At 47.3% G+C, this 18747-nt stretch overlaps 1 protein-coding gene across 1 annotated transcript in view; it reads right to left on the bottom strand.

The window, feature by feature from the left end:
• Positions 1-4257: 4257 nt before the first annotated feature.
• LOC126188164 (trypsin-1-like) overlaps positions 4258-18747 on the bottom strand; it is a 142437-nt gene continuing 127947 nt past the window's right edge. Inside the window, exon 7 of the mRNA XM_049929682.1 lies at positions 4258-4729. Coding sequence (XP_049785639.1) covers positions 4562-4729 — 168 coding nt within the window. The 3' untranslated portion in view covers positions 4258-4561. The remainder of the gene's footprint in view (positions 4730-18747) is intronic.

The raw sequence follows: 18747 nt of genomic DNA, 5'->3' as shown, positions 1-18747 counted from the left end.
GTCTCCACAGTACATCGATGTTGTCGCCAGTGGTCGGCGGAAGGTGCACGTGCCCGTCGACCTGGGACCGGACCGCAGCGACGCACGGATGCACGCCAAGACCGTAGGATCCTACGCAGTGCCGTAGGGGACCGCACCGCCACTTCCCAGCAAATTAGGGACACTGTTGCTCCTGGGGTATCGGCGAGGACCATTAGCAACCGTCTCCATGAAGCTGGGCTACGGTCCCGCACACCGTTAGGCCGTCTTCCGCTCACGCCCCAACATCGTGCAGCCCGCCTCCAGTGGTGTCGCGACAGGCGTGAATGGAGGGACGAATGGAGACGTGTCGTCTTCAGCGATGAGAGTCGCTTCTGCCTTGGTGCCAATGATGGTCGTATGCGTGTTTGGCGCCGTGCAGGTGAGCGCCACAATCAGGACTGCATACGACCGAGGCACACAGGGCCAACACCCGGCATGATGGTGTGGGGAGCGATCTCCTACACTGGCCGTACACCACTGGTGATCGTCGAGGGGACACTGAATAGTGCACGGTACATCCAAACCGTCATCGAACCCATCGTTCTACCATGCCTAGACCGGCAAGGGAACTTGCTGTTCCAACAGGACAATGCACGTCCGCATGTATCCCGTGCCACCCAACGTGCTCTAGAAGGTGTAAGTCAACTACCCTGGCCAGCAAGATCTCCGGATCTGTCCCCCATTGAGCATGTTTGGGACTGGATGAAGCGTCGTCTCACGCGGTCTGCACGTCCAGCACGAACGCTGGTCCAACTGAGGCACCAGGTGGAAATGGCATGGCAAGCCGTTCCACAGGACTACATCCAGCATCTCTACGATCGTCTCCATGGGAGAATAGCAGCCTGCATTGCTGCGAAAGGTGGATATACACTGTACTAGTGCCGACATTGTGCATGCTCTGTTGCCTGTGTCTATGTGCCTGTGGTTCTGTCAGTGTGATCATGTGATGTATCTGACCCCAGGAATGTGTCAATAAAGTTTCCCCTTCCTGGGACAATGAATTCACGGTGTTCTTATTTCAATTTCCAGGAGTGTATCACAAAAGTGTCGCCATTTGCCTTACTTTCCCTGGTATTGTTAGTGAAAGGAAAATTTAACGTGATTGTGTACCTCCTAGCTGTGAGGTGGTTAATGGACTTTGGATACCAATCTTATATGTACTTGTAACTAATTTTTTGCTTTGGAGTACGCCTGGAGCTTACTGTTGCAGCTGAGATGCGTGCGTTTTAATGTCTTTGATTTAACGTTTGTTGAACTTATATCCAAGTCCTGTTGTGGGAATGGCGCACAGTTGTGATGCTAGTCGTGAGGGCAGACTGCTGCCGCAGGTTTATTTAATCAATCAACTTTTCGTAGTCTGGCTACCATTGTATTGCACAGTCGACATCATCCTAGAGTACCATATGTCCTTACGCATTGTAATTTAAAAACTGTAACAAATTGTTTGAATTTGGCAAGAATCTTGGTAACTGTTTGTTGTCTTATGACAGGATTGTTATTAAATACAAATATTTGTTTGGGGCTGACAAATGAAGCATTAAATTGGGCCTCCCTTACACGTGCTTTCCTTAAATTAATCTCGATCCTTGTTCTGGGTCTCATTGAGGTTGTGTTTTTTCATAAGCTGTTGACCTTCCTTGTCCTAAGTTCCTAATTTAAGAAACTTAATACACCACCATTTCAGAATTATCTCACAATTCCGTCCGTACAACGTATTAGTGAGGCAACACTGTGCAAACTCTGCTGTATTTTGACAAAAGAAGCAAATTTTAACTCTGCAACAAAAGAAATGTAGGTTTTACTCAATTCGCCTCTCATGATGCTTCTGTGAAAAAGTTGAAGATGATTAACAAGTAAGGTGAAACTAAATCGCTACTTTTGTTGCACTCTCAGCGGAATTCTTTTTAGATACTAACCAAAGCAACGGCGACAGCAGATGTTTCTTGATGGTCATCATGCAAATGTAGGTATGGGGAGGGAGGGAGGGGACTCCACTTAATATTTACAATAAAAATGAGCGTAAGCTCCAGTTTAGAACGGCACTTCGCCTTCATCGCTCGCCAGTTTCCTCTGCAGCTTGTTGTTCACCTGTTTGCAAACCTCACCACTACCGATCTCCCCACACTTGGCCAGGCGCATTTGCTGTCCTCGTTATTATGTGCGCACTCCACCTGAGGACTTGAAACTGGATGTAACTAGTAGGATCTATGTGGCCAGCATTGTTTGGAGCTATACAGTTAACGAATAAATTACACCATTAAATCACACTGTTCATGCTGAGCCACCTGGTGGTACATGTGGTGGACTTATTTTGCATAATACACACATCAAAAAGTTTTGCACCACCTCGGTTCCGAGAGTTCCGGGATCTGTACAGAAAATTGGATTAGAGATCAACATAAACATTTCCGCCACTTTTACTGCTCACGAAAACCAAACATTGCGTGTTGCACCACCATACAGTGAGACGTTCAGAAGTGGTTGTCCAGATAGTTGTACACAACGGTACCTCTAATACCCAGTAAAACGTCCTCTTGCATTGATGCATGCCTGTTTTCGTCGTGGCATACTATCCACAGATTCATTAAGGCACTGTTGGTCCAGATTGTCCCATTCCTCAACGGCGGTTCGGTGTAGATCCCTCAGAGTGGTCGGTAGGTCACGTCACCATTAACAACCCTTTTCAGTTTATTCCAGGCATATTCGATGGCGTTCGTGTCCGGAAAACATACTGGCCACTCTAGTCGAGCGATGTCGTTTTCCTGAAGGAAGTCATTCACAAGATGTACACGATGGGGGCGCGTCCATGAAGGCGAATGCCTCATCAATATGCTCCCGATATGGTTGCACTATCGGTCGGAGGATGGCATTCACGTATCGCACAGCCGTTACGGCGCCTTCCGTGACCACCAGCGGCGTACGTCGGCCACACATAATGCCAACACAAAACAGCAGGGAACCTCCACCTTGCTGCACTCGCTGGACAGTGTGTCTAAGGCGGTCAGCCTGACCGGGTTGCCTCCAAACACGTCTCCGACGATTGTCTGGTTGAAGGCATATGTGACACTCATCGGTGAAGAGAACGTGATGCCAATACTGAGCGGTCCATTCGGCATGTTGCTGGGCCCATCTGTACCGCGCTGCATGGTGTCGTGGTTTCAAAGATGGACCTTGCCGTGGACGTCGGGAGTGAAGTTGCCCACCATGCAGCCTATTGCACACAGTTTGAGTCGTAACACGACGTTCTGTGGCTGCACGAAAAGCATTATTCAACTTTGTGGTATTCCTGTCAGGGTTCCTCCGAGCCATAATCCGCAGGTAGCGGTCATCCACTGCAGCAGTAGTCCTTGGCGAGGCAAGTCATCGACAGTTCCTGTCTCTTTGCATCTCCTCCATGTCCGAACAAAATCGCTTCAGTTCACTCCGAGACGCCTGGGCACTTCCCTTGTTGAGAGCCCTTCCTGGCACAAACTAACAATGCGGACGCGAACAAAACGCGGTATTGACCGTCTAGGCATAGCTGAACTACAGACAACGCGAGCCGTGTACCTCCTTCCAGGTGGAATGACTGGAACTGATCGGTTGTCGGACCCCCTCCGTCTAATAGGCGCTGCTCATGCATGGTTGTTTACATCTTTTGGCGGGATTAGCGACATCTCTGAATAGTAAAAAAAAATGGCTCAAATGGCTCTGAGCACTATCCGACTTAACTTCTGAGGTCATCAGTCGCCTAGAACTTAGAACTAATTAAACCTAACTAACCTAAGGGCATCACACACATCCATGCCCGAGGCAGGATTCGAACCTGCGACCGTAGCAGTCGCGCGGTTCCGGACTGAGCGCCTAGAACCGCTAGACCACCGCGGCCGGCCTCTGAATAGTCAAAGGGACTGTGTCTGTGATACACTATCCACAGTCAACGTCTGTCTTCAGGAGTTCTGGGAACCGGGGTGATGTAAAACTTTTTTTTTTTTTTTGATGTGTGTACTTCTCATGAACCAGTTACATCAACTTGTAGAGTATACAGATCTATTGGTCAGAACAGGAACAAATACAGGGGTGTGAGATACGACACTACAACATCAGCTATGAGTGCAGTAGTTTAAAAGATGAAGTCACAAGAAGAAGAAAGATAATCTCGGGGGGAAGTTTAAGCAACACTGGGAAAGCAACAGCATGAGAAAGGAGTTGAAGATAGAACACGGTTCTCGTTGCGTAATAACGAAATAAAAATGGTGAAATTGTCATGTGCGTATATTACAATGACGACACATCAAAAGGCGCTACCAGAATTACATACACAAGCCAAATACTGTAGAAAATAGTTTGTCCAAGTCTGTAATGTCAGAGACTGTCGCAGTCCCGGAATGATTACTATTGTATATGTTGAAGCAACTGCAAGAAAGACAGCTTTAATTCGTTTAACAGCGATACACGGTGAGATGTCGTCGCAGCAGAAATCACACGGCCATCGACGCGTCACGCAGTCCGCGCCCATCGGCGCTGGAGCGACGCGTGCACTCTGGCGGGGGCCGTCACGTCACGGCCAGACGACGGACTCTATCCAGGGCACGAAGCTGGCGACGCGCGTGTACACGGCGGGGTAGCCGGGCTCGGCGCAGCCCTTGCCGAACGAGACGATTCCCAGGATGGAGTAGGTGCAGTAGGGCTGCGTGTTGCGCACCTGCAGCGGCCCGCCGGAGTCTCCCTGCGAGAGCAAAGCACAGCACAGCACAGTCATCACCACTGTAAGCTGACGCTTGGTCAGGCGAACTGTGGCGGTAAGTCAAATGAAAGCCATAAATATTATTAAAAAATTTACCGTATTTTACGGATTATAAGACACTCCTTAATTTAAAAAATTTACTATTTTTAATTATTAGATAGCAAAGTCAGGCTAAAAAAAATCTTATCCATCTTTTTGATTTGCAGCTCCTTGTATTGGCAGTGTTTGCAGTTAGAATTTTTGGATGTGAGGTCCGCCAGTTATGCAAAACACCGTTTTTCTCAGTACCCAAAAATGTTTTGACACCACTGTGCCATCATCAGTGGGTTTTCGTTTTTATTTATTCTTTACATTTGGTGTGCATGAATTTTCTGGATCACTTTTGTGTTAATTGCTACATGTAGCTTGTCATGTTTTCGTGTGGCAAGCACTTCCATTCTCCGCATCATGCTGAGATGTTGTGATGCATACGTAACTATAAAAAGTGTTTTCCACAAATAACGTAGTAAAACACTTTTCACTACACCAGAATACCTGTGATGCGGAGAATGGAAGTGCTTGCCACACGAAAACATGACAAGCAATCTGTAGTAATTAACACAAAAGTGATCCAGAAAATTCATGCACACCAAATGTAAAGAAAAAATAAAAACGAAAGCCCACTGATGATGGCACAGTGGTGCCGAACTATGTTTGGGTTCTGAGGAAAACGGTCTTTTGCGTAACTGGCGGACCTCACATAAAAAAAAATCTTAGTTTATAAAACCGAATTGACTTTTAAAATCCTCGAGGACCGTCATCTGAACCTTCTCCTCCTCCTTCATCGACAACGTTGTCCTGTTCATATGTAAGGCGGCCTTCACTACCATCGAGTGCATCACTTATGCCGCACTTTAAACATTTAACAATAATGTCTTCTCTCACTCTAGACGACGATTGTTGTGTCCACTGACGCAATTGTTTGAGTGTAGGCCGTGAATACACGTTGGGTTTCATCCATTTGTTCCATTCCTCTCTCATATACTCTTTAAATGGTTTGTTTGTCGAGACATCAAGAGGTTGCTACCGTCAAGTAAGTCCTCCCGGAATAACAGCAGGCTCTATATTTCCCTCTCTCAATTTCTCTTTCACAGAATTTTTAAAGTAACTAGTAAACTGTTTAGCACAAGAAGAGGACTCTCCTTCAATAAATCACCTTTCCTTCTCTCCCACACTCTTAATCCATAATTTCACACCAGCATCGTCCTTTTAACAACTATCATATACATGAACAACACCTGTCGACATTTCAGAAGGTTTTGGCAATTTTTGCGCTTGAAAATGATCATTCGATTAAATTTAGTATCGTCAGTACAACAAGAAAGGACATCAGCGTAGCGCATTTTTCCATGTCCACATGTTTTTATAGTTACACTTTCAGCACCTTTCATGTCAACAGTTCTGTTACTCGGCACATCAAATGGCAGGAGGAGGTTCGTCCATATTAACCGTTTGGTTCAGTTACACAGTTGGTTTATTTCGATGTTGAATAATAAAGCGATGGAAAGATTTTCTCCTCATGCTCTTGTGGCATTTTCTGAGATATTTTCATTTCGGTTCGCTTACTTAGTCCATGACACTTCATATACCTGTAGTACCAACCAACTTCACCCTTAAAGTCGTAAGTTGCACTGTAGCCCTAGCTTATGAGTATGTACTTCAATCATTTTTGTGTTAATTCCAGCCGGTCGCGGTGGCCGAGCGGTTCTAGGCGCTTCAGTCCGGAACCGCGCGACTACTATGGGCGCAGGTTCGAATCCTGCCTCGGGCATGGATGTGTGTGATGTCCTTACATTAGTTAGGTTTAAGTAGTTCTAAGTTCTAGGGGACTGATGACCTCAGATGTTAAGTCCCATAGTGCTCAGAGCCATTTGAACCATTTGTATTAGTTCCAATGCCATTTTGACGGTGTCCTTGAATCCATTTCAATACCTCATCTTCTCGTTATGGCTATTTTGCGATCAGTCCTCTATTTGCACATTATGTCTTCATTTTTTTCAGTTCTTTACTTGCCCTCCAATGGCGAATAGTCTTCTCTCTTGGTGGAGGGCCGAAATACCGCTCTGCTTCCATGTTTTTCTACTGGTGCTATTACTTTCAACTTATAGCCCGCATTAAATGAATACCTTTTAATTTTTTCCATTACGAAAATAGCTACTAATAAAAATGTTGTACTGTTATCGATAACAGAAATCAGTTTCAATTCAAGTCACTGGCGCTGTAGACTGTTCTGGGTTTATGATCGCACGGCAGGAGGGAGACAGTGTCAGTACGTTCCTAAATCTCAACAACTCATGTTTGTCGCATCGGTGCGTTGGTGCCAGCAGTTGAATCCAGTGTAGTCAGGTGGAGATAGGTTTCCGCAGCATCGAATATGGCCATTTTTAAGACTGGCGGGAATTTTAAATCAAACACTGGACTTTTTATATGAATTTCGAGCATTATGCGCACCTGAATTTTGGAGGCAGCTTTTCGAAGAAAAAAGTGCGTCGTATAGACCGTGAAATACGGTATGTGTCATATTCTACACTAGCTGCTACCTACGGCTGCGATCGCTTTGTTACGAGGAGTGATGGTGAGTAAGTAAGCTACTGTATGTGCAGTACCATCAGCTGCTCTCATTTGTTTACCTGTTCAGGCAACCACAGCTCGTGATGCACCCTCCCCCCCCACCCAAGCTGTCACAATGCAAGGTGACTCAGCACGCGCAGTGCGTATAGAGGGGCATGGGCTGGAGCGCGCATCTATGCAGCATGCTACTGAAGCAGCCATACACTATACAACGTCTAAGTTGTGCAACAAATAATGTGGAAGTATGCATTAAACACACTGAAGATAGTATAAGCATTCTATTCATTACTTTGAATCGTTTCACATAACACGTATCAGGCATTAAAAGCATTTTCACAAATATGATAAAGATGAGAAGTCAAAGACTAAACACGCTGTTGTCTAAAATTAAAGCAACAAATCGCTATTTCCCCGTCCTGTATCTAATTCACGATATAATCATACTGAGTGGAGCACATAAAACCGGCCCCTGCGCTGAAAGGAATATGAATGAAGAAAATCAACGTACATCATCACTTTCTTACATTTTTATTGCACAGTTTCATTATTAACTATCTAATTAATAGTTTAAGTAACAGATTTACTTTTATTAGTTTAATAAGCATATTTCAGAAAGGAACCTAAAGTCTGTGTTCAAAATGTTCTCCGACAACATCCAAGCAAAGTTTTGCACGTCGGAGCATGATAAGGAAAACACTTTTCAGTATTCTTTGAGGAATGTTCGAAATTTCTTCACATATGTTGTTTTTTAATGTGTCAAGTGTTCTGGGTAGAAACTAGCCTTTAGAAACCCCAGAGGTAAAAGTCACAATGTGACAAGTCGGGAGAGCGGAGTGACCACAAGCCCTTACTAACGGTCTTCTCTTCTGTATTATCAGTATGTATACGAACTAAGGACAAATCCGACATATGAGAAGTTGCCCCATCTTGCTGGAAGTATGCACAAAATTTTTCGTTTGGAGTTAACAGAGCCGAAAATTCATTGTAGAGTTGCAAGTAAACATGTGTGTTGACGGTTTCGTTGAAGAACAATGGCCCGATAATTCTGTTACCAGACACAGCACACCATACACCAGTTTTTAAATCGTGTAACGGCTTTTGAAGTATTTCATGGGGATTCTCTGTAGCCCAGTGTCTTGTGAGTTAACGTAACCCGACAGATGAAACGAAGCTTCATCCGTCGGAAAAAGGAGGAACGGATCAAGTTGTCCCCCAGCGACATTTTCCAGCAACCTATTACAGTAATGTGTACGCTTACCGTTGTCCGCTTCTTTTACTTGCTGAACAGCACTCACACGGTAACGTTTCATTTTTAAGCCACGAAGGGTGCGTTGACATGACCTGCGAGATATTCCACACGGCTGTGATAATCGTCGTGTTGACTTGTAGGGACTTCTTTCAATGTGTGCCGGAACGTTTGCCACAACTTCAGGTGTACGTACAGTCGGTGCCTTATTTATCTTTGAATTAACAACACTGCTTGTCGAACGCCACTTTCTCACTAGATCCTGAATCGTTGACTTTGTAGGAATATTACTTTCTGGAAACTTTTCCTGGAAAGTGTCACGAACAACTTTAATGTATTCAGACCACACATATTCTTCAACAATGAACACACGTTCTTCAGTGGAGTAACGCATCACAATGAAGTACACAGTTTATAACTACTACTTTCCGTATAAACTATTCACACTTTACTGCTGTTGGAAGGTGGCAAAGAAAGTGACAAGCTAGTAATGCTACTCCCGCGCGTTCGCAGTCCGGATCGGGCCGGTTTTATGTGCGCCACTCTGTACAGACTGTCAGTCAGATGTCCTTGTGATCGTGTTCTGCACACAAGATGGCTTTCCGATCAACCGAAAATCGTGCCAATGATAGCGTCAGGGCACACATGAAACGAGATAGTGTTTGAAGGGTAGCCTCACATCCATAATCGTTGTGTACACAGTCACAGACGGTGCAATATGGCACAGAGAAGATGCTTACTAGGCTATCTGCGATGGAGGGCCATAGAAAGAGCGAAAGCAGGACAGTTGGCAACTGATTTGGATTGATGGTTTAATTTGAATCGTTCTATTGTTTCTCGGATGCGGCGACTGTTTGAAGAGACCGGAATTGTATCCCGAAGACCAGGGCAGGGCCGACCATGTGTGGCTTCAGAAGAGAGGACCGTTATTTGGATGTAACGGCACAACAATACCACCTCAGTACTGCACGGCAACTGGCATCTGAGCTCGCAGCATCTACTGGATGTGTTGTATCGAGGCAAACGGTGTGCAGAAGGCTTCGACAGAGTGGTCTTTATTGTCGGAGACCTGTTGACGTGTCTTCACAGAAGGGAACATCTACAGTGGAGTCATAAAACATGCCACCTGGACAGTCGAACAATGGGCCAATGTTTTCACCGATGAGTCCCGATTTAGTCTCGAGAGTGAGTCTCGTTGGAATCGCATCTGGAGGGAACGTGGAACACGATTTCGGGTCTCAAACATCGTGGAAAGAGACTGATGTCGAGGACGATTCCTAATGGTGTGGGCAGGGATTACTTTTACCACTCGAAACCCTCTTTATGAAATTGTACGGTTGAATCGGCAAGGTTTAACTGCTGTCAGGTATCGTAGTGAAGCCTTGGGACTTCATTTATTATTGTAGCGAAGTGCTGTGAGTCCAGACTTCGTACTGATAGACGATGATGCTCGAACTCAAAGAGCACGGGTGGTTGATGTTTTGTTGGAAACGGAAGATGATGCACCCATGGCGTGGCCTGCTCACTCTCCAGATTTGAATCGCATAGAGCAGGTGTGGGGCGCAGTAGGGAGACAGCTTGCATCTCGTCAGCCTCTATCAGCTACTCTGCAAGACTGCGAGCAACTCTGCAGGAAGAATGGGCGTCATTGCCTCGTCATGAGACTGATGACATCGTTCACACGATGCCCCGTCGTTGTCTCCCTGTACTGCTGCCAGGGGTGGTCACAGTCCATGCTGCGCACATTATCCAGTTGTCGGAATGTATGTGCAAATCCGTTAAGCATGTTGCAATTGTTTACCTTCTGTATTCTTTAAATTGTTTCTACTTTGCTATCACCTGTTTTTACTGTTTTGTGGCGAAGTAAACGGATCCATTCAGAATTTCCATTTGTTGCTTTAATTTTGTACACCAGCGTAGTTTTTTCAAGTAGTAAATATTTTTCCATAATTCGCGTAATGTTCTTCATATTAATAAGTACCTCGTACTACACACTTTGTGAAGCAGTCTGTCTTCTTCCTCAGGGTTCAAGCTCTCTCCGTACCAAATTTCGTTGAAATCGGTTCAGCAGGTTAGTCGTGAAACCGTAACAAACAGAGTTACTGTCGCATTTTTTATACCAATACGGGTGAAACTCCCAATTACGTTATCTTTTTTCCGTGATCAGAATTTGATGCAAGAAAGAAGTATTCGTACCCTAATCTATGCTCAAGTTATATGCGAAAAACCCATGAAAGAAATTAGCCTTTTCGAACAGGCAGACAGACTGATACGAAGGTTTTAGATAAAACTTAAAATCACGATATCTTTTTTTCCGTGATCGGATTTCGATGGAATAAAGCCTAAACGGAGCCCCAAGCTATGCTCAAATTACCTGTGATAAACCTGTGAAAATTCGTCTAGTACTTTTGCAGAAGAGCGTTCAAACAGAGACAGACACGACAGTTTTACGTGTTTATTGTTAGTATACAGAAGATAATCTCATTCATGGTCAAAGCAATTTAGTCAACGCTTACAGGGTGCCTTCATTCCTGTAGAACATATTTATTTTGGGAGAATGCTTAGTCACACGTTGAGTTTTTCTTCCTCATTCGTGGAAAGTAAACACTGGTAGTCTTATTATACAGTGGCTGGACAAAAATACGGCAACACAGTGAGAAATGCATGCTTCAACATAAATGAAGATGTTAGCGAAACCTGCTGCTGACGCTGTCGTATTTGACTGCGACCGGTACCCGTGATATGTCCTCAGTACGTTGCAATTGTCAATAGTGGTCACAACAGTGTTAGTATAGTTGCGAATGCGTTATGCCGGAGCTAAGTGAATTCCAACGTTAGCAAATTGCTGATGCTCTTATGGTGGATGCTTCCGTAACGGATGGGACCGCAGTTTTTAGTGTGTCAACTTCCAAGTACATTTACTCGTAAAAATGCGTACAGGGAAGGTCGAAAAATATCATCCGCTAAGCCAACAACCAGATACACAGAAGAGCATTAAAAAGTAACAGCTGTCATTCATTTGCTGAACAACTTATAGACCAGAAACATAGCACAACAGACATTAATCAACATTCTCAAATGCAGCAACAGCTCCCCACAAAAACTAATCACTGAAGAAAACTATCAAATACAAAAAGCCATAGTTGAAAGAAAATAAGTAATAATGTAATACACAGCTCTCTGCAATGGAACTCTGTTCTCTGCCCCCAAAGAATTTTTAAATAACACCAACCTATAGAGCCCCCCCCCCCCCCCTCACACACGCACACAACCTTCCACACAGAATTAATTCAGGCATAGCCATTACAAGTCCCAAATCGTAATTTTTTGTTTAAATAATCTGTCTACATTAAGTGGTATGTGGTTGCAGATGGCAAACTGTGAAAGAGATCAGTCACTGTAAAAAATAACACATCAAGAAAATCCCACCATGTGGTAAAAAGGTATGAATATATAATTTTATGTATTTCTTTGAAAGTATGTAATTACGATTTTAAAAACTAATATTTAGACGTGTACAAACAGTAAAGAACATTATGTTTATCAGCCATAAAATAAAAGCCCACTGATAATGCTGCAACTGCAGTGAAACATGTTTGGGATTTAAAAAAAAACAAAATTGTGTTTTGCTAAAGGCAGAAAATGGTTCAAATGGCTCTGAGCACTATGGGACTTAACTGCCGTGGTCATCAGTCCCCTAGAACTTAGAACTACTTAAACCTAACTAACCTAAGGACACCACACACATCCATGCCTGAGGCAGGATTGGAACTTGCGACCGTAGCGGTCGCGCGGTTCCGGACTGAAGCGCCTAGAACCGCTAGGCCACTCCGGCCGGCGCTAAAGGCAGACTCCATCCAAAAACATACGTAGTGGACTAAAGTGTATATCGTGTGATCGTGATAGACGTTCATTGAAGAGGATTGTGACGAAAAATAAGAGGACAGCAGCTGCAAAAGTCACTGAAGAACTGAATGTCGCACTAGCGAACCCTGTCAGCACCAAAACACGAAGGGAGCTCCATAGGTAGGGAAGTGCATGGCGAGCTGGAAGTTCCGAGACTGCTCATCAGTGAAGCAAATGCCTGCAACAGGAAAGCATGGTGCCGAAGCCATGAAGCCTTGGCTATTGAGCAATGGGAGCAACTCATTTGGTCAGACGAGCCTTGTTTCAGACTATTCTGAACTTCTGGACCTAGAGTGAAAAATGATGTGGAATATGTAATGACTTGGGGAGCCATATTGTGGTATTCCATGGGCCCCGGGGTTACTCTGGAAGGTTGGATTACTGGCAAGGATTATGTGACCATTTTCACTGATCAAGTCCATCCCACTGTATAAGGTTTCTTCAGCAGTGGCGAAGCTGTGTTCCAAGACGACAGGGCCCCTACTCAGAGCTCGCGTCGTCCAAGACTGGTTTTGTGAGTATGGGAATGAGCTGTCACACATCACCTGGCCGCCAGTCACCAGATCGCAGTAGTATTCAGCATTACTAGTTTCCTTTGAAGAGAAGGGTGAGTGATCCTTATCCTCCTCCGCCACGTTACTTGAGCGTGCCGCTATTTTTCAGGTAGAACGGTGTAACATTCCCTAGAATACAGGACCCGTCTCTTTCCACTTCGAGACGACTGGAAGCTGTTTTGAACGCAAACGGTTTTCCTACACCGTATGGGCCGCAGTAATGTTTTGTGTTTGTGGTGTTCCACATATTTTTCTCCATCCTCTGTACACAGCTGGCCATCAAACTGTAACTGGAGGAAGAACAGGAAACGACACAGTCTTACTTATCCTGTGTAAGCATTACATTAGGAAGAATACACGATTAAATTTGTGGGTGATGTATATAGGATGTAACTCAGCTGCGCACTGGGTAGAGCCAAGCTTGGACGTCGGATTGGGGTACGTCTTTTTATTCTGCTTCAGAGGTCGTAAATCTTAGTGGCTGCAGAGTGGTCACGTGTCAGCCTCTCGGCAGCCCAACTGGGTTCTGCGAGTGCTCACTGATTTTCAAAAAGCCTGCCAAACTGAGGCAGCCATGAGAATGTTGCAGCTGTCGCTGGCTAATCCTGAATACTTATTTAGTCACCCAATCGCTGTTGCCGAGCGCTACGTGCATCACTGCCAGAGAGGGGAGAGAGAGAGAGAGAGAGAGAGAGAGAGAGAGAGAGAGAGAGAGAGAGAGAGAGAGAGAGGAGGAGGAGGAGGGGGATTGTAAGCAGTCGAAACTACTGCCAATAAAAGCGAAGATCCAACAGTCATTGGGCAAAGTGATGCAGAGTGTTTTGTTGGAACTCTCCTGGTGCGGTGCTGGTAAGGGAGAAAACGTTGCATGAGCGCACTACCGAAAATCTCCAAACAAAGTTGCAGAAGGCTGTCAAGGCGAAGCGTCGCGGGGAAGCTGTCAGCTGCAGTACTGTTGCTCCACGGCAACACACGCCAGCTCAGCCTGCACAGAACGCAGCTTCACATGCTGCCTCTTTGGGCTATCAAATTTAGACTTACTCCCGTATCATCCTGACATGGCTCCTAACGATTGCTTCCTCATTCCTTCAGTGAAGCAACCATTGCTTGCCAGGCATTTCCAGAATGATGACAAGACCATTTTTTAGGTGGAAAGTTTCACGAACAGCCAAAATGGTGTTACGGTGTTGTGACTGTCAAGATTTATTAAGAGGTCGAATGTTACTGATCGGTCACGAAAACTGACAACGGCCAGGAGAGCAGTGTGCTGACCACATGCCCCTCCGCATCCGGTGACGAGTAAAGGCTGAGCATAACATGGCGGGCGGCCAATACCGTTGGGTTTTCAAGACCTGTTCGGAAGGTGTTTGTTGGTTTTAAATGTTATCGATATAAAAAGTGTCATGGACGCTGTGAGAAGACTGGAAACTTTGTTAAGTAGCAACGTGAAGGCATAGCGCTGGAGAGAGACGCTGGATATGGTCAGCAGGAAATAGAACGAGCAAGCGAAACGGTTAACACACCTCAGGCGAAAGTTGTATGCCACAACAGTCACAGTCGCTGTCAGGACGAAAAAATGATGTAATCAATGGAAATAGTCACGGAAAGCTGACCTGGGGGCAAAACAAGGAAATGTTGGACCTTGCGGTGTCTTTGTAGACTGTTTTAGGACCTGCGAGAAGCTTCTGAAAAGATTTTGGTCACTAATAGGGCCTTCAGGGAAGCAGGGGAAAGCAACACTGCGACGAGAAACTCATCGAAATGCCTGAAGATTGGTTGGTTGGTTTGGGGGATGAAAGGGACCAGACTGCTACGGTCATCGGTCCCTTTTTCCAAAGACAAAGAACATCCACAGAGAATAAAAACGAGGAACAGAATAGATCACAGACGATACAGAACAAGAGAAACGGAGACAAGGACAAGACAAAACGAACTAAAACCACACAGAGTGTGACAGTGGTTGGCCGACCATAGAAAAAAAAAAGGAAAAGCCAACCACTTAGAAACACATTAAAAGATCAGTTTAAAATCATAGGCCAAAGGCCAGAATCAAAACAAAAAATAAAACAGAAACACTCAGATGAAAGAATAAAAACTCCCTGCCCTAATAAAACGTAAAACTAAGGCAGCCATAACAGGGTCATCGGATAAAACGGCAGGGAGCGTATCAGGCAGCGCAAATGTCTGCCTGACCACAGCTAAAAGGGGGCAGGCCAACAGAATGTGGGCCACCGTCAAAGCCGCCCCGCAGCGACATACAGGAGGGTCCTCCCGGCGCAGTAAATAACTGTGTGTTAGCCGGGAGTGGCCAATACGGAGCCGACAAAGGACGACTGAGTCCCTGCGGTTGGCTCGCATGGAGGACCGCCACACAGTCGTCGTCTCCTTAATGGCACGGAGTTTATTGGGTGTAATCCGATCGCGCCATTCAGCGTCCCAAAGCGCAAAAACTTTTCGGCGGAGGACCGCCCGCAAATCAGCCTCTGGGAGGCCAACATCCAGAGATGGTTTACTCGTGGCCTCTTTCGCCAGGCGGTCAACATGTTCATTGCCCGGGATACCGACATGACCGGGGGTCCACACAAAGACCACAGAGCGGCCGCAACGCGCAAGAGTATGCAGGGACTCATGGATTGCCATCACCAGACGAGAACGAGGAAAACACTGGTCGAGAGCTCGTAAACCGCTCAGGGAATCGCTACAGATAACGAAGGACTCACCTGAGCAGGAGCGGATATACTCTAGGGCTCTAAAGATGGCGACTAGCTCAGCAGTGTAAACGCTGCAGCCAGCCGCCAAGGACCGTTGTTCTGAATGGTCCCCTAGAGTTAGCGCATACCCGACACGACCAGCAACCATCGAACCGTCGGTGTAAACAATTCCAGAGCCCTGATACGTGGCCAGGATGGAATAAAAGCGGCAGCGGAAGGCCTCTGGAGGGACCGAGTCCTTCGAGCCCTGTGTCAAGTCGAGCCGAAGGCAAGGGCGAGGAACACACCACGGGGGTGTACGCAGAGGCGCCCGGAAAGGAGGTGGAACAGGGAAAAACCCAAGCCCACAGAGAAGCTCCTTGACGCGTACGGCGATCGGACAACCCGACCGGGGCCGACGGTCTGGCAGATGGACGACTGACTGCGGGAACAGGACATGATAATTTGGATGCCCGGGCAAGCTTAGAACATGGGCCGCATAAGCGGCCAGCAAACGTTGGCGCCGGAACCGCAGTGGAGGTACACCTGCCTCCACTAGTACACTGTCCACAGGGCTGGTGCGGAAAGCACCAGTGGCAAGGCGTATCCCGCTGTGGAGAATTGGGTCCAGCACCCGCAACGCAGATGGGGATGCTGAGCCATAAGCTAGGCACCCATAATCCAGGCGAGACTGGATTAACGCCTGGTAGAGCCGCAACAGGGTAGAGCGGTCGGCGCCCCAGTGGGTGTGGCTCAAGCATCTCAGAGCGTTTAGATGCCGCCAACACGTCTGTTTAAGCTGCCGGATATGAGGCAGCCAAGTCAACCGGGCATCGAAAACCACCCCCAAAAACCTGTGGGTTTCCACCACAGCAAGGAGTTCGTCGCCAAGATAAAGCCGCGGCTCAGGATGGACTGTTCGGCGCCGGCAGAAATGCATAACGCGGGTCTTGGCTGCCGAAAACTGAAACCCATGCTCTACAGCCCAAGACTGCGCCTTACGGATAGCGCCCTGTAGCTGACGTTCAACAGCTGCAATGCCAGTAGAGCTGTAATAAAGGCAGAAGTCGTCAGCATACAGGGAAGCAGAGACAGAATTTCCCACGGCCGCAGCGAGCCCGTTAATGGCTATTAAAAACAGGCAGACACTTAAAACAGAACCCTGTGGCACACCGTTCTCCTGGACGTGGGTGGAACTATAGGAGGCTGCGACTTGCACGCGGAAGGTACGATACGACAGGAAATTGCGGATAAAGATCGGCAGAGGGCCCCGAAGACCCCATCCATGAAGCGTAGAAAGGATGTGATGACGCCATGTCGTATCGTACGCCTTCCGCATGTCGAAAAAGACAGCGACCAGGTGCTGACGGCGGGCAAAGGCAGTACGGATGGCCGACTCCAGGCTCACCAGATTGTCGGCGGCGGAGTGGCCTTTCCGGAACCCACCCTGAGACGGAGCCAGAAGGCCCCGAGACTCCAGCACCCAATTTAAGCGCCGGCTCACCATCCGTTCAAGCAACTTGCAAAGAACGTTGGTGAGACTAATGGGACGGTAGCTGTCCACCTCCAGAGGGTTCTTTCCAGGTTTCAAAATGGGGATGACAATACTTTCCCGCCATTGCGACGGAAACTCGCCCTCGACCCAGAGACGGTTGTAAAGGTCGAGGAGGCGTCGCTTGCAGTCCACTGAAAGGTGTTTCAGCATCTGACAGTGGATGCGATCTGGCCCGGGAGCGGTATCAGGGCAAGCGGCAAGGGCACTCTGAAATTCCCACTCACTGAATGGAGCGTTGTAGGGTTCAGAAGCGTCGGTGCGAAAAGAAAGGCTCCGACGTTCCATCCGCTCTTTAATGGGGCGGAAGGCCTGGGGGTAATTCGCAGAAGCGGAACTCATAGCAAAATGCTCTGCTAAGCGGTTTACAATGACGTCGGAGTCAGTACAAACTGCTCCATTCAGTGAGAGCGCAGGGACGCTGGCAGGGGTCCGATAGCCGTAGACGCGTCGAATCTTGGCCCAGACCTGCGAAGGAGTGACATGGAGGCCAATGGTGGACACATACCGCTCCCAGCACTCCTTCTTGCCTTGGCAGATAAGGAGGCGGGCCCGCGCACGCAGCCGTTTGAAGGCGATAAGATGGTCTAAGGAGGGATGTCGCTTGTGACGCTGGAGCGCCCGCCGGCGATCTTTAATCGCTTCAGCGATCTCAGGCGACCACCAAGGCACAGCCTTCCGCCGAGGGGACCCAGAAGAACGGGGAATGGCAGATTCGGCGGCAGTAACGATGCCGGTGGTGACTGATTGAACCACCGCATCAATGTCATCACTAGAGAGAGGCTCAATAGCGGCAGTGGAGGAGAACAAGTCCCAGTCAGCCTTATTCATAGCCCATCTGCTAGGGCGCCCAGAAGAGTGACGCTGTGGTAGTGACAGAAAGATCGGAAAGTGGTCACTACCACACAGGTCGTCATGCACACTCCATTGGAGAGACGGTAAGAGGCTAGGGCTACATATTGAAAGGTCAATGGCGGAGTATGTGCCATGCGCCACACTGAAGTGTGTGAAGGCACCATCATTTAAAATCGAGAGATCGAGCTGCGACAATAAATGTTCAACGATGGCGCCTCGACCTGTTGCCACTGACCCACCCCACAGAGGGTTATGGGCGTTGAAGTCGCCCAATAGCAAGAAAGGTGGCGGCAATTGGGCTATCAGCGCAGCCAGGACATGCTGCGAGACATCACCATCCGGTGGAAGGTAAAGACTGCAGACGGTAACAGCCTGTGGCGTCCACACCCGAACAGCGACAGCCTCTAAAGGTGTGTGGAGAGGGACAGACTCGCTGTGCAGAGTGTGAAGGACATAGAGGCAGACGCCACCCGACACCCTTTCATACGCTGCCCTGTTCTTATAATAACCCCGATAGCCACGGAGGGCGGGGGTTCGCATTGCTGGAAACCAAGTTTCCTGAAGAGCTATGCACAAGAAAGGGTGAC

This window comes from Schistocerca cancellata, chromosome 1 (genome assembly GCF_023864275.1).
Source record: "Schistocerca cancellata isolate TAMUIC-IGC-003103 chromosome 1, iqSchCanc2.1, whole genome shotgun sequence".
Classification (NCBI taxonomy): Eukaryota; Metazoa; Arthropoda; class Insecta; order Orthoptera; family Acrididae; genus Schistocerca; species Schistocerca cancellata.
The sequence above is the reverse complement of the archived record's forward strand: the minus strand, read 5'-3'. Positions and strand labels throughout refer to the sequence as shown.